Source organism: Hyla sarda, chromosome 1 (assembly GCF_029499605.1).
Source record: "Hyla sarda isolate aHylSar1 chromosome 1, aHylSar1.hap1, whole genome shotgun sequence".
NCBI classification, from domain to species: Eukaryota; Metazoa; Chordata; class Amphibia; order Anura; family Hylidae; genus Hyla; species Hyla sarda.
The window spans coordinates 85,800,341-85,826,347 of NC_079189.1; the positions used below are offsets into that span (position 1 = coordinate 85,800,341).

Genomic DNA, 26,007 nt, shown 5'->3' on the forward strand with positions numbered 1-26,007 from the left:
TGAGGAGGAGACAGACGGGCAAAATTGCTGAACCGTGAAGGTTTCTGGATTCTCATGTTTAATACCTCGTACCCGAAAGGCATGAATCATAGGTTAGATTTGGTTACGAGTTATTGACATTTTATGTATTTTTGTATTTGCCATGTTTTTAATATGTGTGGAATCTCTACGCCCTGTATAGGCAGAGCTAACTGTTTTCAATACCTGTGAATACTATTCCCTGTAACTATGATCAACTAGCACAATAATAGATACACCTCTGGACTCTAGACCAGTGTTTCCCAACCTTTTTTTGGCTCGTGGCACCCCTCTGAAATTTCTTTTTCGCGGGGCACCCCCTACCGAAGTTGATGAGCAAAAAAAAATAAAAAAGGGAAAAAGCCGCGATGCACAATATCTATTTATCTGTGGGTATGTAGATTACAGTGCTGCATTATACAGCAACTCACAAATGACATCTTCACCAATCAGCATTGTTCCCTTTTGTTCTCCATCTGGTCCAGGCCATCATCGCCACAAATCTTCACCATTTCACTGTTAAACCTGCAAAACAAACCTATTAGGCTCCGCACTTTTCCAGCATCAGCCACCAGATTTCCCTGGGGCGTATAGGTGTAAAGGGGGTAATAGAGGGGTGTAGAAAAGTCTACATGGGTGACGGGTAAGTAGAGAAGTATACAGGGGTGGCAGAGGGGTCGTAGGGCGTGACAGAGGGGTGGACAGGAGTGGCAAGGTGGTAACAGAGGGGCAACAGGGGTGAATAGGGGGTGGACAGGGGGTGACAAGGATGTGGTAAGAGGGGTGGACAATGGGGGGGGTGAATATGGGTGACAGGGGGATAGACAGGGGTGACAGAGGGGTGGAAAGGGGGGTGGCCAAGGTGGACATGGATGACAGGAGGGTGGACAAGGGAGACAGGAGGTCAGAGGGGTGGTCAAGGGGGTAAAAGAGGGGTGGACATGAGTGACAGAGAGGGGTGGACTGAGGTGATAAAGGGACAGGGGTGTGAATAGGGGGGTGGACGTGGGTGACAGGTGTAGACTGCGGGGTGGTCAGACGGGTGGGTGAACATGGGTGACAGGGGGATGGACAGGGGTGACAGAGGGGCGGCCAAGGTCGACATGGATGACAGGAGGGTGGACATGGGAGACGGGGTCAGAGGGGTGGACAGGGTTGACAAGTGGGTAAAAGAGGGGGTGGACAGGAGTGCCAAAAGGACTGAGGGGTGAAGAGGGCGGTGGACAAGGATGACAAGGGGGATAAAAAAAAAGGGGTGACAAATAGACAGAGGGGTGAATGGGGGTGGACATGGGTGACAGGAGGGTGGACATGGGTGACGGGGGGGGACATGGGTAGGAAGGAGTAATACAGGGTTGGAAAGAGTAGAGTACCTGCAAGCCGGCATGGGAATGCTGCGCAGCTTCCACGGCCAGTTCTTCTCCTCTCCGGCAGGTCACCATTTTCGGCCTTAATCACTGTGCTGCAAGGGGGAGGGGACACTGTGTGCGCACGCACAAGCTTCCCTCCCCCCCCCCCCCTACGGCGCCAGTGCTGTGAGTCACAGGCACGCAGGCCGGGGCAGTACATTTAAAAACATATATATTTGGTGGCAAAATCCCGTGGCACACCGGTTGAGATTCACTGCTCTAGACTATAACTCAGGATAAGTACAGGGTACCTAATGCAATGTATTTACAGTGTTGGCGAACTTTTAAGGTCAACTTTATCTGGCTGTATAAAGAGGAACCGGCATTCTAAAATTGTCTCAAATGTGACGGGCATTATCTAGATAAACTCTGTCATGAACAACGCGACTGTGAATTGTCAGTGTAATGGGACATGGATTGTCATTCTGTAAAGGACCCTAGGGCTTGCATTGGAAATCCCTAAGAAAGTCCCTGGAATTCGTTTCCTTCTGTAATGAGACTATATGTGAGTCTTTATGTAAAGAGTTTGGAAACGCGGTGACAGCTGAGGAACCGTCAATGAAACATGATTGACTAGATGAGAAAATGCCCAGCGCAGGTCATTAAAATACCCAGTGTTTCTGCTCATTCAGTAGCATTGTGGGGAATTCATGGCACAAGCTTTCTGACTTTTGACAAACTTAAGGAACCTCAAGGGCCCTTCAAGTAAAAGGTTTGCTATTATTATTTTGCATGTTACAACAAAACAATTTCCCATGCATACAAGTATGAGTGTAGCCATTGTATACAGTCCTGTTAATGAGCAAGTTCTCTTCCAAAGTAGCTGCCTATTATCCCGACCACTAAGAATAGGTCAGAAAGCGCATGGGAACAGATGTCCCATTTTCTCAGGCCTCTTTCTCCTACATCAAGCATGTCAAACTCAAAGGCTAACATGGGCCAAAAAAACAAGGTTTAAGTTTATGTGGGCCGCAAAAATCACTGCACAACACCCCATGTCCCCTTTGCACAACAACCCATGCCCCCCCCCGCACAAGACCCCATGCCCACCCTACACAAGACCTCATAACCCCATGACCCCCCTTCACAAGACCCCATGCCCCTTTTTGTACAACACTCCATGCCCCCTTTGCACAAGACCCCATACCCCCCTGCAAAAGACCCTGTCCCCCTGCACAAGACTGTGCAGTACAGTTCCTCCATATTAGGTGCAGTATAGTTCCCCACATTAGGTGCAGTACAGTTCCCCCATATTAGGTGCAGTATAGTTCCCCACATTAGGTGCAGTATACATTAGGTGCAGTGACATCCTTGCGTGCGCTACCTCCCGGCAGCCCCTGCATTTTTAAAGTTAACGCGGGGCCGCAGAGAGGTAACCAGGGCATCCTTGTGTCCTGAAAAGATTTTTTGGGACACAGGGATGCCCCGAATGTGACGAGGGCCCCCTGCGCCAATGATGATCCGGCCCTGACCAGAGCAATGAATATCTTTGCCAGGCCACAAAGATATTCATTGTCCGGGCATGCTGGGAGTTGTAGTTTTGCAACAGCTGGAGGCACCCTGGTTGGGAAACACTGATCTACATGGTAGGAATTTGGAATCTTCAACATGAACCTATTAAAGAAAGTCCTTAGCATTCTATCCTTCAGATTCCTTAAAGGGGTACTCCACTGAAAAACTATATATTTTTTTTTTTAAATCAACTGATGCCAGAAAGTTAAAGGAGAACTCCGGAACATAAAAATTGTCGCCCATAGTGCCGGCAGTAAAATAAATAAAGATGTACATACCTTCCTCCGCTCCCCCGGGGCCTCCGGTAACCGTCTCCGGTCTCCGCCGCAATCCACTTCCTGGTTGCCGGTGGTCGGATGAATCAGCCAATCACCAGCCGCAGCGAAGTCCCGACTCGGCCGGCGATAGGCTGAGCGGCAGTGTGAAAACGCTTCAGGACACAAAATTCTTCAATACACTGGCACCTGCGGCCGGGGCCGAAAACGTCACACTGCCGCTCAGCCTATCGCCGTCCGAGTCAGACTGCGCTGCAGCTGGTGATTGGCTGATTCATCTGATCACCGGCAACCAGGAAGTGGATCGCGGCGGAGACCGGAGCCGGTTACCGGAGGCCCCGGTGGAAGGTATGTACATCTTTATTTTTTTACTGCCGGCACTATGGGGGACAATTTTTATGTTCTGGAGTTCTCCTTTAAACAGATATGCAAATTACTTTTCTATGTAAAAATCATAATCCTTCCAAAACTTATTAGCTGCTGTATGCTCCAGAGGAAGTTGAGTTGTTTTTTTTTTGTCTGACCACAGTGCTCTTTGATGACACCTCTGTCCATGTCAGGAACTGTCCAAATCTATAACTTTCTGGCACCAGTTGATTTGAAAAAAAAAAAAAAAAAAAAATAATAATAATAATGATATATATATATATATATATATATATATATATATATATATATATATAATAGTTTTCCATCTGAGAATCCCTTTTAAGAAACCAACTGAATGAGTGACCGCACAATTATCACATCCATATAGAGCAGAGTTGGCAGCTCATGTCACTTTTTTGGACACAGGGTAAGATGGATAACAGCCCCCACTGTTGGCGTCTAACCTGCCCTTGTATCAGCAACCATTAAATGGGCACTGTCAGATACAATAACTTTTGATATGTTATATAGCATACAAAAACAACATGTTTTGCAATTGCTTTTATCAGAAAATGTTCAGTATTTCATACTGAAAAAGCCTCTAAAAAAAGTGGCCACTAGGGGTCCCCCTGTCTCCTGGGACACAAAACAGTCCTGCAGTGTCCAGTGGTTATCGACTTGTCATGGACACCATGAGTGATTGACAGGGCTGCAGGCAGGTCCAGAGCTGCTGTGCTTGCTCCCGGCCCTTAGAGTGAGGGAGGGGGAGGAGTTATGACAGTGAGGAGAAGAGAGGGACACGCCCCATGCCTCTGTATGGACAGAAACCTCACTGAACAATGACAGCAAGTAAATAAAGGTAATTTTGAGAGAATTATAGGTCATAGACACATAAAAATTAAATGTACGTGATCAGGATGAGGTACTGAGCAAGAAATAAAAATCTTTTTGGGGGGTGGTGGCTTGGGGATGGGTTCTGACATGTACACTTTAAGAATGGCCTTTTTTCTGTGATTTTTTTTCTATAATGTTAGTGTAGGGATCCTATGTTAGTGTAAGGACCCTATGGAGTTTATATATATTTTTTATGTTGGCGTCTAGCCTTGTGATGCTGGGGAAGCCATGTGTGGAGTGCACATAAAAGAGGCTGGGCAGCCCGCCTGATCGAATAGTATGGGCATCACTAATAGGTTGTAGGCCAGCATGGTGCACTGCATGCTATCATGCAACTTGCACCCTTTGTATGCCTTATCTGTGTGCAAACTATTATATTAAGCAGATATCTCCCTCGAGAATAGTAGGTGTGGGAGTGGTTGTTTATCAGAATTTTGCACCTGTGTGACCTCCCCAATATAACATTGTGGCTGATCTGCATCATGGTGGGAATAGATGTTTAACCTGTCCTTGTAGTAACCAGTAAATATGGAATCTTTTCTGTAATTTTTGGTCTGTGGAGGGGTAATGCTGGTACCCATAGTGTTTATGATGTTAAAGTGTTTAACGGTAGCTTCCTTTGTGGTCTTCAGTAGTGATCTAGGGTAGGGAATGAATCAACACTTACATACTGACGGTGAATGGCCAACTCAGCTGTATTTAAAGGCTACTAACATCTTCGACATGGAAAAAAATATTTTTGCATATGTTGGTATCTCTACCATTGCACACAGCCCATGTGATTCTGCCCTGTAAACTTCCATGTATCTGCTTCACTCCATATTTACAGCCTGTGTGATTTGCCTTCCATGTGTGTTCTAAGAGAGTAGAAAGTCCATCTCACCAGCTGTGTTGGCTTTTTTGTCATTGTCCGGAGTTAGCTGCTTGAAATGCATTAGCGCCACATTGTGTACCAAATCTATGGACTGTGTACCAAATAAACTTAACACAAAATTTCCTTGCCACAATCTTACAAAAATTTCAGTGGGCTACATAATTATGGTCTATGATTCATAGTTTTAAGGGTTATCCACCATAAGGGGATTTTAGTACTTACCTGGCAGACAGTAATGGACATGCTTAGGAAGGATCTGCGCTTGACTTGGGGTTAATGGCTATGTTGTGAGATTACCATAACACTATGGCTAGTTTTTGGTGAACTGGTATTTCCTGTTTTAGTTTTCTTTTTTTTTTTTTTTTACTACAAATCCCATAACTCCATTTTCCTCCCTCCCACACATCAGCCACCCCACCCATGTAAACATAAATGAGCTGCATCCATTCAAAAGACCTGTGGTTTTCAATCAGGGTGCCTACAGCTGTTGCATTAGTTGCAGTTTGATCTCTCTCCCACAAAGCGATCACTCCACCCATTGAAGCAGACAGGCTCCCTGTCATCAGCTGAGACAGTGAGTCAGGTCTCGGCCGCATTGCAACCTGGGAAAAATCTGAGACAACAGTCATTTTGTATGCTGCTAAAAATAAATATTGGGGTGAAAAACACAGACGAATTGTGAGAAACACACAGGTACAGACACTATATTATGAACTACACTAAATTTACAGCCCCTGTAGCATAGTCAAATAAAAACAAATCCTGGAATACCCTTTTAAATAAACAGCACAGAAAAAACCCAACGCTGCTACTTTAGGCTAGGTTAAATGCAGCCACAGATAAATCAATAAATAAAAGCACATAATGATATAATATAACTACCTCCATGACAACAATCTTCTATGTATGATAATACTGTAAACCTCTAAATAATTCATACAATCACCAATAATGCCAGTATACATCGACAAATATTAGCACCATACAGTTTACCATCATACTGTTCCTGACCAAATCCAGTATAATGAGACCAAGATTACAATATACAACAGACATATAATACCCCTGCACCATGACCACAAATTGCCACTACATAGTGACTGAATATTACCACCATACTAAAGAAAAATCACTATCCACAGACAAACATTACAAATAGTAACACTGTAACTGAATAAAACCTTACAATTTATATACTAATATCATTTGCCATACACTGATCATAAACTAGTACCACACAGGCTCTTCAGACCTTATAAGTGATTACAGTGCAGTTACACATGGTGACTCATAGAAGACATTTTCTATGATCGCAGTCGTTCACTTTTCTTTTTTCTACTGCCCCACACCAACATGAAGACTGCTTTTGGCTACAACTTGTCTCTTGAAAATCTGCCAAATATCTTAGGCTCTGCACTTTTCCAGCCCCCATCCCATCTATACAAAAGGCAAATCAACAAACCCGCACATGGTAATAATGCCTCATTTGGTGCCCTGTACAGAAAAGTGGGTAGTTAAGAATGTCCCCATTAGGTATGTCCTCACAGCAGCTAGGAAGTTCCTCATTAGGTAAGTATGTCTCCCTAGTAGGTTGGTTCCCCAAAGGAGGTGAAAAGGCCCCATTAAGTAGGTACCTCCCCTGCCCACAGTAGGCAAATATGCAGGTATGCCCCCTATTAGGCAAGTAGATCCCCAGTAGGCAGGTATATTCCCTATCAGGCAGGTAGTTCCCCCAGTAGGCAGGTATGTAACCCATTAGGTAGGTATGTTCCCTATTTGATAGAGAGCTCCCCCAGTAGGCAGGCATATCTCCTATTAGGTAGGCTGCTCCCCTAGTAGGCAAGTATGTCCCCTATTAGGTAGGCTGAAGCACCGCCAGTAGGCAGGTTGCTCCCCCAGTAGGCAATTATGTCCCCTAATAAGTAGGCTGAAGCACCGCCAGTAGGCAGGTATGTTTCCTATTAGGTAGGTTTCTCCTATATCAGGCAGGTATGTTCCCCATAATAGCTCTCCCTTTCCCATAAATAATGTGTGCCAACATTGTGTAAAAAAAAATCATGCTTCCTCCTCCTTTCTCGTGTAGGCGCCGATGACTAGTTACGTTGTCTGCACCAGTACGCTCCACACATTCTGCTCCCAGTGTTAGACACAGCTTGAAGTTGCCTGCAGCCTACACCCTACACAGCTTTCATCTATTTGCATATAGGCATGTGTCCTGGAGTGCCTAGATAACAAGCAAACCAGCCTAGGCTGTGTCCCACTCGTTGATCATGTTTTTTTATATGACAGCTCCCATGCTAAGTGGTGCTGTCTGAGGGGAGTCCTTCAACTTTCCTCCTGGCAGAAGCACCCCTGACTGCACCCACATGGAATGGTATCGGTACCTATGAACTGCACTCACTTGAGTGGGCATCTGTAAATGGAGTTGGTCTGATGCCGGCTGACTGTTGTGTAAACCATAGATCTTCACAGGAATTGTTAATGCTCATACATACGAGGCAAGATGTTTTTGGAACCCACTACTGCAGTGCCACTGGCTAGTAATGACTGACTCAGTGAACTTCTTTGGCTAGCACTAACAGACATCGTATTGCAAAACGCACTGGATATATGTAAAAAAGCAGATAAATTCTGGCACCCATTATGATCCGCAGCTTGATGACCAGACATTAGAGAATTGTTATGCCTACATTCATTTATTCAGAAGTGTAATGTAAAGCTTCTGGGCTCCAGTGCACAATCTATACCAGCCATTCACAAAGCTTATTATACCGAAATTCATAGAATTGACCTTCTTATATGTGGCAGATAGACCTAAAGGCCCCCTAAGGTTCTCCGGACTGGATGCACCTCTGTCATTTTAGTCCCACCCTGCAATAATTTATTTTTGCTAATTTTCTTTCAAAACAACAATAAAAAACCTGCTCGAGTCCAGCAACGTGCAGAAAACTAGCAGTCCCGTTCCCCACAGTCCCCCTACTCAGGCCTGCAATGCTTCCTGCTTATTAAACGAGGCCTCATAATGACTTGCTTTGCCCTTGGATATTATCAGGTGCCTCCAAGGCCCTAAAATAAAACAATTCACATGCAGCTCCCGTGTCCTGTATGAACAAAGTGATTTGCAATGCAAAGTCTGCCGGCTAATATGGGAGGCCACTAATACAGGAGGCAATACCACTTGACCTTCATTACGCTGACCTTCTGGAGCCGCCGATAGTATCAGCGCTAATTAACTCTTGTAACTACAGACAACAAAATACATATGGGGAGAAAATCCATTGGAATGAAAAGCAGAAAATTCAAGCTGGCAGGATCCCTGCTGATAATCTAGCACCAGGTGGTCACCCGCACTCTAATACATTATTCCTATAAATTATTTAGCGCTGCCATCCATTTTTATTTGCATTTACGAGTGTCTATAATAAATTGGTGCGAGGGATTAGTTCAACATTTATTTCCGGGAACCACAAATCCAATGACACCACTATCAGCCTGATATATATCCATTTTTATATATACATATATATATATAGGCTTTAGGGTACGTTGTAAATGTAAAGGAAACTGCCTCGGGAGTGATGAATGAGCTTTCTCTTCTTTCAGCAAAACCCACTTCAAATTAGGCTGCATTTAGAAATAAATAGTGAGTAATGAGGGGGGCTTGTATGCCGGATTCCATTGTGAGTGGGCTCCCAGGGGAGGCAGAGCTCAGCCTCTATATTGGTGACAATGGCTAGTAGTGAGTGGCAGGGAGCTCCTCTCATTAGCTGCCTTGTGACCCTGGGGGCTGGGAGTGACAGCCAGGGGGGCTCTAGCAGGCTGCCAGACATGCACAGAGGGAGACCACCAGAGGATGTATGCACATGAGAGAAGGCAGGAGCAACCCTCAAGTTGAGATAGACCCCCAGCCCCCCTAGCCAGCTCTTATACAGCTACAGTATAGGCAGCAGAGAGCAGTCATGTCAGGTCCTGGAATCAATGCTCAGCACTGGAATTTCCAAAGAACTCTGCAAGTCGCTCTGTGAATCCTGACCTGCTTTTCTTTGCTCTGCAGAAGTCAGAGACCACCAGAAGCTGACTGCAAATGAGAGGGAAAAAAAACTCCATCACCCAAACTCTGGAGCAAAAGGAACCCCATAGCAGTGCCACCCAGTATGCCATGTCCTGAGATCACTGCCCTGGAGGACAACCCTTGAATTCTGACCATGCAGGCTTGAGAGACCAACACAAGATCAGAGAAGAAACACTATGTCTTGGATGTGCTGGACTAGTTTTGGGCTGAAGGATCTGACAGTCTCTTCCTGTGCCACATGCCCACCTGCTTGCCATGTATATGGAGCTGTGGGTGATTTCTAGGAGAATCCATATCTAGCTTCTGCTGCTGCACCCTGACACTTTTCTTATCCTTAGTTTGGCTGCGGTGGAATAACTATGAGGTTACTGGGATGCTACTTGATGCTTTTCTTCTTTACTTGGGGAAATGCCAGGGCACAGGGGGAGTACTGTCATGGTTGGGTGGATGCTGCTGGAAATTACCAGGCGGGATTCCAGTGTCCGGAGGATTTTGATACTGCAGATGCTACTATCTGCTGCGGCTCCTGCTCCCTGCGCTATTGTTGTGCTGCGTCAGATGCTAGACTGGAACAAGGCAGCTGTACCAATGACAGGGAGCTGGAGAATACTGGAGTCACTGCACGTGAGTATCAATGCATTACAGCAGTGTTTTTCAACCAGTGCGCCTCCAGCTGTTGCAGAACTACAACTCCCAGCATGCCCGGACAGCCTTTGGCTGTCTGGGCATGCTGGGAGTTGTAGTTTTGCGACAGCTTGTGGCACACAGGTTGAAAAACTGCACTACAGCTTGGAATAACTCTAGTGGGCACTACAAGTCCCAGCACACTAGAAAAATATGTCATAAACACATGGCTGGCCACAGATGAAACAGTATAACCAGCTTCTAATTATTGTATACATTTACACCTTATTGGACACTACTGTGCAGAAGTGATGGAGCAGATTGGTACCTACCTCTATGGCTGCTATAAAGAAGGGCATTACCAGTAGTCACCATCCAGGAGAGTAACCTAGAGGCAGATCGTTTCTTCAAGTACAGATAATAAAACAGCAATATTTTACTGAACAGCAGGAACTTACAGAAGAGTCCGAAACATATGACAGGTCTTTCTAATGGATGATCATGTATAGATAATCAGGAAAATAGAGAGACAGGAGTAAGTCCAAAACGGTGTCCAACACTCAGATTGGTTGATACATACAAGTCCAAATACTGACCAATAATTTACAGAACATTCTAATACATTTTAGAAATAAGTGAAATGCATTCATTTGATTTGATCATTCTGAAATTTTCCTTTGTCTATCTATCTGGATTTAACGCTATCTTTCTCCTATCTATCTATGTATCTATCTATCAATCCATTATCTATTTATCCATCAATCCATTATCTATCCACCAGTCCATTATCTATCTATCAATCAATCCATTATCTATCTATCCATCAATCCATTATCTATCTATCAATCAATCCATTATCTATCTATCCATCAATCCATTATCTATCTATCTACCCATCAATCCATTATCTATCTATCCATCAATCCATTATCTATTTATCTATCTATCAATCCATTATCTATCTATCCATCAATCCATTATCTATTTATCTATCCATCAATCCATTATCTATCTATCTATCTATCCACCAGTCCATTATCTATTTATCTATCTATCCATCAATCCATTATCTATCTATCCATCAATCCATTATCTATCTATCCACATTATCTATCTATCCATCCATTATTTATCTCTCGCTCTTTCTTGTATCTAACTATCTATCTTGTATCTATTTATTTAGTAACTATCTTTCTTGGATATATCTATCTATCTCATATCTACAGGTGAAACATTTATCTATTTATTATCTACAGGTGAAACTCAAAAAATTTGAATATAGTGCGATGTTAATTTATTTCAGTAATGCAACTTAAAAGGTGAAACTAATATATGTGAGATTCATTACATGCAAAGCAAGATAGTTCAAGCCGTGATTTGTCATAATTGTGGTGATTATTGCTTACACCAAAGCCCCCGCCCAATTACTATGATTTGGGGAGCCATGTCATCTGCTGTGTTGGTCACTGTGCTTCATTATGTCCAGGATCAACGTATCCGTCTACCAGGAGATTTTAGAGCACTTCATGCTTCCTTTCCTTTTAAGTTGCATTAATGAAATACAATGGAGTTTTGCACCATATTCTAATTTTTCAAGTTTCACTTGTATCTCATATCTCTCTATCGCATCTATCTATGTGTCTATCTATCTATCTCATCTATCTATGTGTTTATCTATCTATCTCATATCTCTCATATCCATCTATCTATCTCATATCTATCTGTCTATCTCATATCCATCTCATATCTATCTATCTCATATCTATTTCATATCTATCTATCTCATATCTATCTATGTGTCTATCTCATATCTATCTCATATCTATCTATCTCATATCTATCTATGTTTCTATCTCATATCTATCTATCTCATATCTATCTATCTCATATCTATCTATGTTTCTATCTCATATCTATCTATCTCATATCTATCTATCTCATATCTATCTATGTGTCTATCTCATATCTATCTCATATCCATCTCATATCTATCTATGTGTCTATCTCATATCTATCTCATATCTATCTCATATCTATCTATGTGTCTCTCATATCTATCTCATATCTATCACTGTCTAATTATCTATCACTGTCTAATTATCACTGTCTATCTAATTATCTATCACTGTCTAATTATCACTGTCTATCTAATTATCTATCACTGTCTATCTAATTATCTATCACTATCTCTATTTCTCTCTCTCGTGTCTATCTGCCTCTGTAGTACAGCTCATCCTCATTGGACAGTAGAGGTTAGGGAAGTCCTGTCATTTCACCCAGCTCTACAGCCATACAGAGTTGCGCGCTTTAAACTACTGATATATTTGGGTTTGGCCTGAAAATGAGGCCTAACAAACCATCATATGTGGTGATCAAGGGTCATAGGGAAAGATATAATAAAATCTGTTCAGAGGAAAAGTTGCTGAGTTGCCCATAGCAACCAATCAGATCGCTTCTTTCATTTTTTAAAAGGCCTCTGAAAAATGAAAGAAGCGATCTGATTGGTTGCTATGGACAACTGGGGACCTTTTCCTCTGGACGGGTTTTGATAAATCTTCCCCATAGAAACCCTGGCCCTGACACCTTGGTACCGGGTAACCCACTGTCCCCAAAAGGTTTAGGCAGCAAATATGCACGATTTTCCTATATCTTTCTATATTATTCCTGGTTTGCCTCCCACCTGCTGAACTGTTGTAATATAAAGCCGGTTCTTCACCAAGTCTATTGCGACCTAAGGTAAAAAACAAACAAAACCCATTATATATTCTAAAGAAGAAAATGTATTTTATAGCCCTCCTCCTGTATACGTGTAAGCAGTGACATCATTGCAGAGGACATTTTATGGAATGAATAGGTTTTCCGATTACTTTTCACTTCAAAATCAATGTGATACCATGCTTTGTCGTCTTTGGGGTTACATGGGACTGCTGATTTACCTAGAATTATCACTTTGCACAGTCCATCAAGTCTCAAAGAGTTAAAGGGGTATTCAAGGAAAAAACTTTATATATATATATATCAACTGGCTCCAGAAAGTTTAACAGATTTGTAAATGACTTCTATTAAAAAAATCTTAATCCTTTCAGTACTTATGAGCTTCTGAAGTAAAGGTTGTTCTTTTCCGTCTAAGTGCTCTCTGATGACACCTGTCTCGGGAAACGCCCAGTTTAGGAGAGGTTTGCTATGGGGATTTGCTTCTAAACTGGGCATTAGCCGAGACAGGTGTCATCAGAGAGGACTTAGACAGAAAAGAACAACCTTAACTTCAGAAGCTCATAAGTACTGAAAGGATTAAGATTTCTTAATAGAAGTCAATTACAAATCTGTTTAACTTTCTGGAGCCAGTTGATATATATATAAAAAAGTTCTTTCCTGGGTAACCCCTTTAAATGACAAATTCCGCTCTGCTCCTTGTGCATACAGTGCACGTGTGTATATATATATATCTGACAAATACATCATTCTGTATCGCAGATTTTCTTATATACCGCCTTGCGGTATTTATGCAAGTACTGTATATTTTTATATCTTGATCTAAATCCCAAAAATCATCTAAAAAAAAAAAAATATTATAATAATCTTTTCTTTGTGAGCCCTTGGCACAGCCTCAGTCAGTCGTAAATTTCGGTAAAAGCACTTGAGTTAAGCAATGCATAGAATCTCTTGTGCAGCAATGTGTACTGCTCTAACCAAATTACCTAGGGTGAGGCCTGTAATACTATACCCAGACCTCCTGTACAATACTTCACAGCAAAATAGTCCCAGCGGAGCGCCTTTTATGCCCCGTCTGAAGCGGATTTTAATATGTACAGTGCAAAGGGCTATTAATTTTAAGCTCAGTGACAGAAGTAGCACTATGCCTGATAATGTTAGATTGAATTTCATACAATAATATCCTTTTATTATATACCTAGAACAGATATCCAAACACACTAATGGCCTTATAACAAGCTAGGCCACAGATTCCATCGCTATATGACTTAACAGGCTACATACAGTGAGTGGAAGGGAGTCACGGATATGTCTGCGTCTAATAAGGTTGCTGTTATTAGCTTTCCTGGGGCCATAAACAACCCCCCTAATATGTAGACTGGAGGGAGAAGAACAATGTCTCACTAGTGCCACCTACTGGAGGTAGCTACCTTGTAAAGTCAGTGTTCCCCAATGTGTGGCTTCCCAACTGTTGCTAAACTACAGCTCCCAGCATGCCCGGACAGCCGAAGGCTGTCCGGGCATGCTGGGAGCTGTAGTTTTGCAACAGCTGGAGACTCGCTGTTTGCTAAATATTGGCCTGCAGATCCTTTATATAGACTTCTGTAGACTTTCTATGCTGGGAGTTGTAGTTTTGCAACAGCTGGAGACTCACTGTTTGCTGAATATTGGCCTGCAGATCCTTTATATAGACTTCTGTAGACTTTCTATGCTGGGAGTTGTAGTTTTGCAACAGCTGGAGATACGCTGTTTGCCAAATATTGGCCCGCAGATCCTTTATATAGACTTCTGTAGACTTTCTATGCTGGGAGATGTAGTTTTGCAACAGCTGGAGACACACTGTTTGCAAAATATTGGCCTGCAGATCCTTTATATAGACTTCTGTAGACTTTCTATGCTGGGAGTTGTAGTTTTGCAACAGCTGGAGACACGCTGTTTGCTAAATATTGGCCTGCAGATCCTTTATATAGACTTCTGTAGACTTTCTATGCTGGGAGTTGTAGTTTTGCAACAGCTGGAGACACGCTGTTTGCTAAATATTGGCCTGCAGATCCTTTATATAGACTTCTGTAGACTTTCTATGCTGGGAGTTGTAGTTTTGCAACAGCTGGAGACACGCTGTTTGCTAAATATTGGCCTGCAGATCCTTTATATAGACTTCTGTAGACTTTCTATGCTAGGAGTTGTAGTTTTGCAACAGCTGGAGACACGCTGTTTGCTAAATATTGGCCTGCAGATCCTTTATATAGACTTCTGTAGACTTTCTATGCTGGGAGTTGTAGTTTTGCAACAGCTGGAGACTCGCTGTTTGCTAAATATTGGCCTGCAGATCCTTTATATAGACTTCTGTAGACTTTCTATGCTGGGAGTTGTAGTTTTGCAACAGCTGGAGACACGCTGTTTGCTAAATATTGGCCTGCAGATCCTTTATATAGACTTCTGTAGACTTTCTATGCTGGGAGTTGTAGTTTTGCAACAGCTGGAGACACGCTGTTTGCTAAATATTGGCCTGCAGATCCTTTATATAGACTTCTGTAGACTTTCTATGCTGGGAGTTGTAGTTTTGCAACAGCTGGAGACACGCTGTTTGCTAAATATTGGCCTGCAGATCCTTTATATAGACTTCTGTAGACTTTCTATGCTAGGAGTTGTAGTTTTGCAACAGCTGGAGACACGCTGTTTGCTAAATATTGGCCTGCAGATCCTTTATATAGACTTCTGTAGACTTTCTATGCTGGGAGTTGTAGTTTTGCAACAGCTGGAGACTCGCTGTTTGCTAAATATTGGCCTGCAGATCCTTTATATAGACTTCTGTAGACTTTCTATGCTGGGAGTTGTAGTTTTGCAACAGCTGGAGACACGCTGTTTGCTAAATATTGGCCTGCAGATCCTTTATATAGACTTCTGTAGACTTTCTATGCTTGGAGTTGTAGTTTTGCAACAGCTGGAGACACGCTGTTTGCTAAATATTGGCCTGCAGATCCTTTATATAGACTTCTGTAGACTTTCTATGCTAGGAGTTGTAGTTTTGCAACAGCTGGAGACACGCTGTTTGCTAAATATTGGCCTGCAGATCCTTTATATAGACTTCTGTAGACTTTCTATGCTGGGAGTTGTAGTTTTGCAACAGCTGGAGACTCGCTGTTTGCTAAATATTGGCCTGCAGATCCTTTATATAGACTTCTGTAGACTTTCTATGCTGGGAGTTGTAGTTTTGCAACAGCTGGAGACACGCTGTTTGCTAAATATTGGCCTGCAGATCCTTTATATAGACTTCTGTAGACTTTCTATGCTTGGAGTTGTAGTTTTGCAACAGCTGGAGACACGCTGTTTGCTAAATATTGGCCTGCAGATCCTTTATATAGACTTCTGTAGACTTTCTATATGACCCCTCTTTTGTTACAGATAGGCTAGCAAGTAGAGGTGAAAGGAAGCAGCACATGGCTGCAGGATCAGACTACACTCAGGGTTTGTTTGTAGTCTGTAACCATGGAGACACTTGGGTCTGCCACTGTAGCAGCTGTAGCCACAAAAGGAAGGAATGTATTAAAGGGGTACTACGGTGGAAAACTTTTTCTTTCTTTTTTTTAATCCACTGGTGCCAGAAAGTTAAACAGATTTGTAAATTACTTCTATTAAAAAAATCTTAATCCTTCCAGTACTTATTAGCTGCTGAATACTACAGAGGAAATTATTTTCTTTGTGGAATACAAAGCTCTCTGCTGACATCACGACCACAGTGCTCTTTGCCGACATCATGACCACGGTGCTCTCTGCTGACATCTCTGTCCATTTTAGGAACTGTCCAGAGTAGCGTATGTTTTCTGTGGGGATTTTCTCCTACTCTGGACAGTTCTTAAAATGGACAGAGGTGTCAGCAGAGAGCACTGTGGTCATGATGTCAGCAGAGAGCTCTGTGTTCAAAAAAAGAAAAGAATTTCCTCTGTAGCAATCAGTGGCTAATAAGTACTGTGAGGATTACGATATTTTAATAGAAGCAATTTACAAATCTGTTTAACTTTCTGGCACCAGTGGATAAAAAAAAAAAAAGTTTTCCACTGGAGTACCCCTTTAAAGCCCTCTCACATGATGACGTGTCTTACTGTCTGTACGCCAGCTATGAGATGGTGTTTATATTAGGGAAAAGTTAAGACTTTTTCTAAAATGATGTTAAATCTGTCAGATTGGGGGAGGGCACTCCTGCTCCCACTAATTCAGATCAGGTTTGAAAAAAGTGGCGCAGAAAAAGTTTAACATTTCTGAGGAAACCACGGCATGCGCCAACATTTCTTCACAAGAAAACTGTTACAACCTTAATAAATTTCCCCCAAAATGTGTAAACAAATATATATATTTATTTATTTATATGGTCAGGTTGCCTTAAAGGGGTACTCCAGTGGAAAACAATTTGTTTTCAAATAAACTGGTGCCAGAAAGTTAAACAGATTTGTAAATTATTTCTATTAAAAAAAAAAAAAAAATCTTAACCCTTCCAGTACTTATCAGCTGCTGTATGCTCCAGAGGAAGTTGTGTAGTTCTTTTCTGTCTGACCACAGTGCTCTCTGCTGACACTTCTGTCCGTGGCAGGAACTGTCCAGAGAAGGAGAGGTTTGCTATGGGGATTTGCTCCATCTCTGGACAGTTCATGATATGGACAGAGGTGTCAGAAGAGACGTTGCGAGACCAGGCATACTCGGAGTTGTAGTTTCGCAACATCTGGAGGGCCAAAGTTTGTTGGGAGGCGTAATTTTGCAACATCTGTAGGGCCACAGTTTGGAGACCACTACACTGGGATCATGGTGTCTCAGTGGCTCATAGGCCCCTTTGCAACATAAGACACTAGTATTATGAATCGTACTTAGAAGATGAGGAACAGGAGAAAGAATCATTTTTGTCTATTAAGATATAGTACAACGTTTTTCATATTCACTTGCTCTATTTATCTGTGCAGCGCCTATTTAAGTCATAAGCAATAATCATGAACCCACTTTGCACTATACTCTGTCTGTATTCTTTCTCCCCTCCTGTATTTCCCTATGGGGTTCCAAACTGCATTCGGTTGATTTTTTTCTCCCATGACCCAAGTAGAAGGCATACTCCCCCTAAACACGCCGTATTGCTCAGCGGCTTATTGAAGGCAATACGCTTTCTATATAGAGCAGTGTTTCCCAACCAGGGTGCCTCCAGCTGTTGCAAAACTACAACTCCCAACATGCCCGGACAGCCTTTGGCTGTCCGGGCATGCTGGGAGCTGTAGTTTTGCAACAGCTGGAGGCACCCTGGTTGGGAAACACTGATCCAGAGGGATGTTATTTGCACAGTCATTATATAACATTAAAGCTGGTAACAGTCTCTTCTGTTCTAGTGTATAAGCAGGAGTCAGTAAAGCAGCATAGCGGTAGGCCGACTTCAGTGGGATGTTTTACTTGGAATGTGTCAAATTGGCCCTGCAAACTTTATAGAAACCAGGCTGTCTGACGTGTTTAACTCCTGTGCTGCTAGACAGATGTGGAGCGGTAGGAAGCCAGTCATGCATTCAGAGAGTGGAAACTGCCTCCATGAAATGAATAGTAGAGGCGCATGAGTTAGAATGTGACTTTACTGAGCGTCTAATACAGCGTTTAGAAATGGGAGAGAGTCGAGTAACAAATCAAAAGATTCGGTTGCATATTATGTTATAGCATCGTTAACGTCTGTGATACAGTAATACAAGGGTTAATACCGTGTCCACTATAACACGTTGTCACAGTCCTATCCATGCTGTCACCGCATTGTCCCAGGCTCAGGGCGCTTATGCCTCTATGTGCGGTTTCTTCAAAGCAGGTATAATGCATTACACCAGTGTTTCCCAACCAGGGTGCTTCCTGCCTTTGGCTGTCCGGGCATGCTGGGAATTGTAGTTTTGCAACAGTTGGAGGCTCCCCTGATTGGGAACCATTTCATTACACCATTACCTGTGTTTGCAGTGGATGCATCTCAACGACAGCAAAGGATTTGCAATGGGGATCTCTAAATTTGTTATGTAGCAGTGGTGGCTTGGCATAGAAAGGTAAGCCAACATATACCACTAGCCCATTAGCATTAATTAAAGGGGTGCGCCGGAGGAAAGAAAATGTTTTCAAATCAACTGGTGTCAGAAAGTTAACCCCTTAACGACGCAGGACGTATATTTACGTCCTGCGCCGGCTCCCGCGATATGAAGCGGGATCGCGCCGCGATCCTGCATCATATCGCGTCGGTCCCGGCGCTCATCAATGGCCGGGACCCAGGGCTAATACCACACATCGCCGATCGCGGCGATGTGCGGTATTAACCCTTTAGAAGCGGCAGTCAAAGCTGACCGCCGCTTCTAAAGTGAAACTGAAAGTGACCCGGCTGCTCAGTCGGGCTGTTCGGGACCGCCGCGGTGAAATCGCGGCGTCCCGAACAGCTGACCGGACACCGGGAGGGCCCTTATCTGCCTCCTCGGTGTCCGATTGAAGAATGACTGCTCCGTGCCTGAGATCCAGGCAGGAGCAGTCAAGCGCCGATAATGCTGATCACAGGCGTGTTAATACACGCCAGTTAGGAGATTAGTGTGTGCAGTGTTATAGGTCCCTATGGGACCTATAACACTGCAAAAAAAAAAAAGTAAAAAAAAAGTGTTAATAAAGGTCATTTAACCCCTTCCCTAATAAAAGTTTGAATCACCCCCCTTTTCCCATAAAAAAAATAAAACAGTGTAAAAAAAATAAAAAATAAAAAATAAAACATATGTGGTATCGCCGCGTGCATAAATGTCCGAACTATAAAAATATATCAATCAAACCGCACGGTAAATGGCGTACGCGCAAAAAAATTCCAAATTCCAAAAAAGCGTATTTTGGTCACTTTTTATACCATTAAAAAAATGAATAAAGGGATCAAAAAGTCCGATCAAAACAAAAATCATACCGATAAAAACTTCAGATCACGGCGCAAAAAATTAGTCCTCATACCGCCCCGTACGCGGAAAAATAAAAAAGTTATAGGGGTCAGAAGATGACATTTTTAAACGTATAAATTTTCCTGCATGTAGTTATGATTTTTTCCAGAAGTGCGACAAAATCAAACCTATATAAGTAGGGGATCATTTTAACCGTATGGACCTACAGAATAATGATAAGGTGTAATTTTTACCGAAATATGCACTGCGTAGAAACGGAAGCCCCCAAAAGTTACAAAATGGCGTTTTTTTTTCGATTTTGTCGCACAATGATTTTTTTTTCCGTTTCGCTGTGCATTTTTGGGTAAAATGACTAATGTCACTGCAAAGTAGAATTGGCGACGCAAAAAATAAGCCATAATATGGATTTTTAGGTGGTAAATTGAAAGGGTTATAATTTTTAAATTATGAGGTAAAAACGAAAGTGCAAAAACAGAAAAACCCTGAGTCCTTAAGGGGTTAAACAGCCCTTCTAGTACTTATCAGCTGCTGTATACTACACAGGAAGTTGTGTAGTTCTTTCCAGTCTGACCACAATGCTCTCTGCTGTCACCTCTGTCTGTGTCAGGAACTGTCCAGAATAGGGGCAAATGCCCATAGAGAACCTCTGCTGCTCCGGACAGTTCCTGACATGGACAGAGGTGGCAGCAGAGAGCAATGTGGTCAGACTGGAAAGAACTACACAACTTCATCTGGAGCATACAGCATCTGATAAGGACTGAAAGGATAAAACATTTTTAAATAGAAGTAATTTACAAATCTGTTAATTTTTTTGGCACCAGTTAATTAGAACACATTTTTTCTCTCCAGAGTACCCCTTTAATTAGTGGTCCAAACTTAGTCTACCAGTACACTGCTCTTTGGAGTCCCTAAAAGTATACCTTCAAGAAATGCACAGAAAATAGTCATGAGTAGACTACGGTCAGTCCATTAAACTTTATAGTATGCTAACGTGTACCACAGATGTAGAAACCTTTTCTAATTTGAACACTTCTTGTATTTAACAGTTATACAAATATAGTACATTAGAATAAATAGTTCAAGGATGAAAATATTATATCTTTAGACAAATAGGTTGTAAAGCCTCCAAGATATCATCCCAAAATGGGAAAAATAAGCAGATAATACAGATAAAGCAAGTCCTCCCATGGCTGCTGGAGATGGTAAATTGCTTTCTATGTAGATAACACGACCTTCTCTAGTACTGTACAAAAAAAATAACACGGAGACGCCCTCATTTGGCACCCAAAATAGCAGCACACTTCGGTACAGGTAGAGATCAATACAGAACATGTAGTACCATACCGTACCATACTGTACAGAGGCGCAGCTAGACCGCCTATCAATGCACATACTTTGTATACAAGGGGTTTTATTAGTGAAATGCCCACCCTGATTGGTCAGATATTCCAGCCATTCATGTGCCGCAGATCCAGACTACCTATGGCATTGTATGTATCATATGTAAAGGGCGCTACATAAATAACAAAAATAATAATAAGGACCACTGTAAGTGCAATATACAGGGTGGGCTATTTATATGGATACACCTTAATAAAATGGGAATGGTTGGTGATATTAACTTCCTGTTTGTGGCACATTAGTATATGGGAGGGGGGAAACTTTTCAAGATGGGTGGTGACCATGGCGGCCATTTTGAAGTCGTCCATTTTGAAGTCGGCAATTTTGAATCCAACTTTAGTTTTTTCAATAGGAAGAGGGTCATGTGACACATCAAACTTATTGGGAATTTCACAAGAAAAACAATGATGTGCTTGGTTTTAACATAACTTTATTCTTTCATGAGTTATTTACAAGTTTCTGACCACTTATAAAATGTGTTGGATTGTCAATGCAACCCTCTTCTCCCACCCTTCACACACTGATAGCAACACCGCAGGAGAAATGCTAGCACAGGCTTCCAGTATCCGTAGTTTCAGGTGCTGCAGAATGGGCTAAACTAAAATTGGAACAGGACCCTCAGTTTACGCAGAAGATTTTGTTTAGTGATGAGGCAAACTTTTATGTGAATGGTGAAGTTAACAAACAAAACCACCGCTATTGGTCTGACACTAACCCACATTGGATAGATCCCTCCAAGACTGTTGGAACACAAAAATTTATGGTATGGTGTGGTACATGGGGTACAAAGATAGTGGGGCCATTCTTCATCAATGGAAACCTCAAGGCCACTGGATATGTGAAATTGCTACATGATGATGTGCTTCCCTCTTTATGCACTGAAGCTGCACGTTCCCTGAGTTTTTCCAGCAAGATGGTGACCACCACATTATGGGTGTCAGGTCCGAGCATTCCTAGATGAACTGTTTCCTGGGAAGTGGGTTGGTCATTGTGGGCCAGTTGAATGGCCCCCAAGGTCTCCCGATCTGACCCCCTTATACTTTTATCTTACGGGTCATCTGAAGGCCATTGTCTATGCTGTGAAGATACGAGATGTGCAGCACCTGAAACTACGGATACTGGAAGCCTGTGCTAGCATTTCTGCTGCGGTGTTGCTATCAGTGTGTGAAGAGTGGGAGAAGAGGGTTGCATTGACAATCCAACACAATGGGCAGCACATTGAACACATTTTATAAGTGGTCAGAAACTTGTAAATAACTCATGAAAGAATAAAGTTACATTAAAACCAAGCACATAATTGTTTTTCTTGTGACATTCCCAATAAGTTTGATGTGTCACATGACCCTCTTCCTATTGAAAAAACAAAAGTTGGATTCAAAATGTCCGACTTCAAAATGGCCGCCATGGTCACCACCCATCTTGAAAAGTTTCCCCCCTCACATATACTAATGTGCCACAAACAGTTAATATCACAAACCATTCCCATGTTATTAAGGTGTATCCATATACATGGCCCACCCTGTATTATTCCGCCATTTGGCAGAATTGCTATATTTAAATTTTTACGGGATTGGAACCAACAGAATTCTTCCATTGTTTATTTTGTTCACATGCATCACAATATAGTGCATGCTACACTGTTCTTTTTTTCTCCTTTCCTACAGCATATCATTTTTTGAACCCTATTCACCTTTATGGTACTGTACACAAATGTGGATTTTCGATCCGTCTTCTGTAAGCCATAATATCTTTAAGATGCCTTTCACGAGTCATCTGGTCTTACAGCAAGTTAAAGGAACTAAAAAAAAAATAATAATACATACGCACATCCATCACTATGTTTCAAGCCCAACACAGACAATTTGTTATCCTTATATAGTGACTTTTCAGGGTATCATCCTTCATCCATATGCTCCGTCTGCTGGAATGTGTCCTTTGAACACATGGTTATCTCCACCTCCCTGTATTACATGATATCACACATAACCTATGTGCACAGCTCCTTGCTCCTGTTGTATCTAGTAGAGCAGATTCTCGTGACTAGAATGAACCTAGAAGAACAACAAGAGGTACATGATGAGAAGTCGTCCTGACCCCACAGTATCCTTACAACTCATGTCCAGGACATTAACAACCCACATGCTAACCACCAAGAAAAATCATACAAGGGACCACACGGAAGCCTTTAGAAAGGGTCTCACAGACCCAAAAATGCAGCACTTTACTTGCCATTACTTTAGCTGCTGTCAGAGTGTCATGTGACCACCTCACATGTAGTTCTTTACATGGTAACCTGCTGACATCAAGCCATGGCAGCATCAAAACAAAGGTGCAGCACAGAGCCAGCCAAGATAACTACAATTAAAACATTTACAATTTCAGATCTATGGCATCACCTGGTAAACATTCAGAGACAAGGTATCTTTATATAATTTGTATTATATTGGAAATCTTCTTTAAAGGGGTACTCCAAATGCCTGATCGCGAGGGTCCCGCCGCCGGGAACCCCCGTTATCTTGCACGCCGCACCCCATTAAAATCGGCCCACTGCTCCGCCCCTCAATGCAAACCTATGGGAGGGGGCGTGACGCCCCCTCCCATAGGTTTGCATTGAGGGGCGGAGCCGAGATGTCACACGGGGCGGAGCGTTGTGACGTCACAACGCTCCGTCCCCATGATTGACAGTAATCAGACCTGGAGCTCCGGCTCCGCCCCTCAATGCAAACCTATGGGAGGGGGTGTGACGCCACCCCTCCCATAGGTTGGCATTGAGGGGTGGAGCCGTGACGTCACATGCTCCAGGGACTGATGTTAATGGGGTGCGGCGTGCAAGATCACGGGGGTCCCCAGCGGCGGGACCCCCGCAATCAGGCATCGTGTCTAAGCGCCGGAGTACCCCTTTAACCCAAAACTGACTGATTACATTACACTTCTTAAAGACATAAAGGAGCTCTCCCACATCCCTAGTTCTTCCAGCAAACATCTGTGGAGCAAGTGTAGATCATTTTCATAGATCATTACATTCACAATAGCTTCAATCTGGTTGACACAACGGGGGAGATTTATTAAAACCTGTCCAGAGGAAAAGTTGCCCAGTTGCCCATCGCAACCAATCAGATCGCTACTTTCATTTTTAACTAGGCCTCTGCAAAATGAAAGAAGCAATCTGATTGGTTGCTATGGGCAACTCAGCAACTTTTCCTCTGCACAGGTTTTGATAAATCTCCCCCAGAGTATGAATAAGTAGGCACATTGCCCTATAGTCATTTCTTGGCAGGGATCTAGTGACCCAAACATCAGACCTCGTTTTACCTGTATTTTACTTGTCTAGAACTATCCAGAAATTCTGACAAAAATTATTCAGTATTTGCCCAGATATATCCCTACATTGTACATAGAATTCACATAAAAAAAGCTCCTATGTCATATCCCTTTTGTTTTTGTTGTTTTAATTCTACCCCTGTATTTTATACTTGAATATCTCTTGCTTTTCTCTTTGTATGGAAAAAATGTGAAAAGTTCATAAACAAACTGCTAAAATATCAGGATTTTTTTTTTTTTTAACTATGTTCCTCTGAAAACAGAAGAAAACTATAAAAACGAAATGTTTATTTTAAAGGATATATACACACACATTTGCCACTTTGTTAGGTACACCTGTTCAATTGCTTGTTAACACAAATACCCAATTAGCCAAGCACATGGCAGCAACACAATGCATTTAGGAATGTAGAGGTGATCAAGACAACTTGCTTAAGTTCAAACTGAGCATCAGAATGAGAAATAAAGGGAACTTAACCCCTTAAGGACCCAGCCAATTTTCACTGTAGGACACGGCCATTTTTTGCACATCTGACCACTGTCACTTTAAGCATTAATAACTCTGGGATGCTTTTACCTTCCATTCTGATTCCAAGATAGTTTTTTCATGACATATTCTACTTAATGTTAGTGGTAACATTTTGTCGATATTTGCATCATTTCTTGGTGAAAAATTCCAAAATTTTATGAAAAAAGTAAAAATTTCGCATTTTTTTTTTAACTTTGAAGCTCTCTGCTTATAAGGAAAATGAATATTCCAAATAAATTATATATTGATTCACATATACAATATGTCTACTTTATGTTTCCATCATAAAGTTGACATGTTTTTACTTTTGGAAGACATCAGAGGGCTTCAAAGTATAACAGCAATTTTCCGATTTTACACAAATTTTTCAAAATCGAAATTTTTCAGGGACCAGTTCTGTTTAGAAGTGGATTTGAAGGGCAAATACCCCATAAATGGCCCCATTATAAAAACTGCACCCCTCAAAGTATTCAAAATGACATTCAAAAGGTTTGTTAACCCTTTTGGTGTTTCACAGGAATAGCAGCAATGTGTAGGAGAAAATTCAAAATCTTCATTTTTTACACTCGCATGTTCTTGTAGACCCAGTTATTGAATTTTTACAAGGGGTAAAAGGAGAGAAATCTTCCTAAAATGTGTAACCCAATTTCTCTCGAGTAAGAAAATACCTCATATGTGTATGTCAAGTGTTCGGCGGGCGCAGTAGAGGGCTCAGAAGGGAAGGAGCGACAATGGGATTTTGGAGAGTGAGTTTTCCTGAAATGGTTTTTGGGGGGCATGTCACATTTAGGAAGCCCCTATGGTGCCAGAACAGCAACCCCCCCCCCCCCCACATGGCATACTATTTTGGAAACTACACCCCTCAAGGCACGTAACAAGGGGTCCAGTGAGCCTTAACACCCCACAGGTGTTTGACGACTTTTCGTGAAAGTTGGATGTGTAAATGATTTTATTTATTTTTTTTCCACTAAAATGCTAGTTTTCCCTCAAATAAATTTTTTTTTACAAGGGGTAATAGGATAAAATGCTCCCCAAAATTTGAAACCCCATCTCTTCTGAGTATGGAAATAC

General features: G+C 42.2%; 1 protein-coding gene across 2 annotated transcripts in view; it reads left to right on the forward strand.

Annotated features, from left to right (window-relative positions):
* SHISA3 (shisa family member 3) overlaps nucleotides 1-26,007 on the forward strand; it is a 147,210-nt gene that overhangs the window by 106,179 nt on the left and 15,024 nt on the right. Inside the window, exon 1 of one of the 2 annotated variants that reach the window (XM_056557228.1) lies at nucleotides 9,147-10,047. The exons of the other annotated variant lie outside the window; for it this stretch is intronic. Within the exon in view, the coding sequence (XP_056413203.1) occupies nucleotides 9,783-10,047 (265 nt within the window). The 5' untranslated portion in view covers nucleotides 9,147-9,782. Of the gene's footprint in view, nucleotides 1-9,146; nucleotides 10,048-26,007 lie in introns of those variants that run through there. 2 annotated transcript variants of the gene reach the window in all.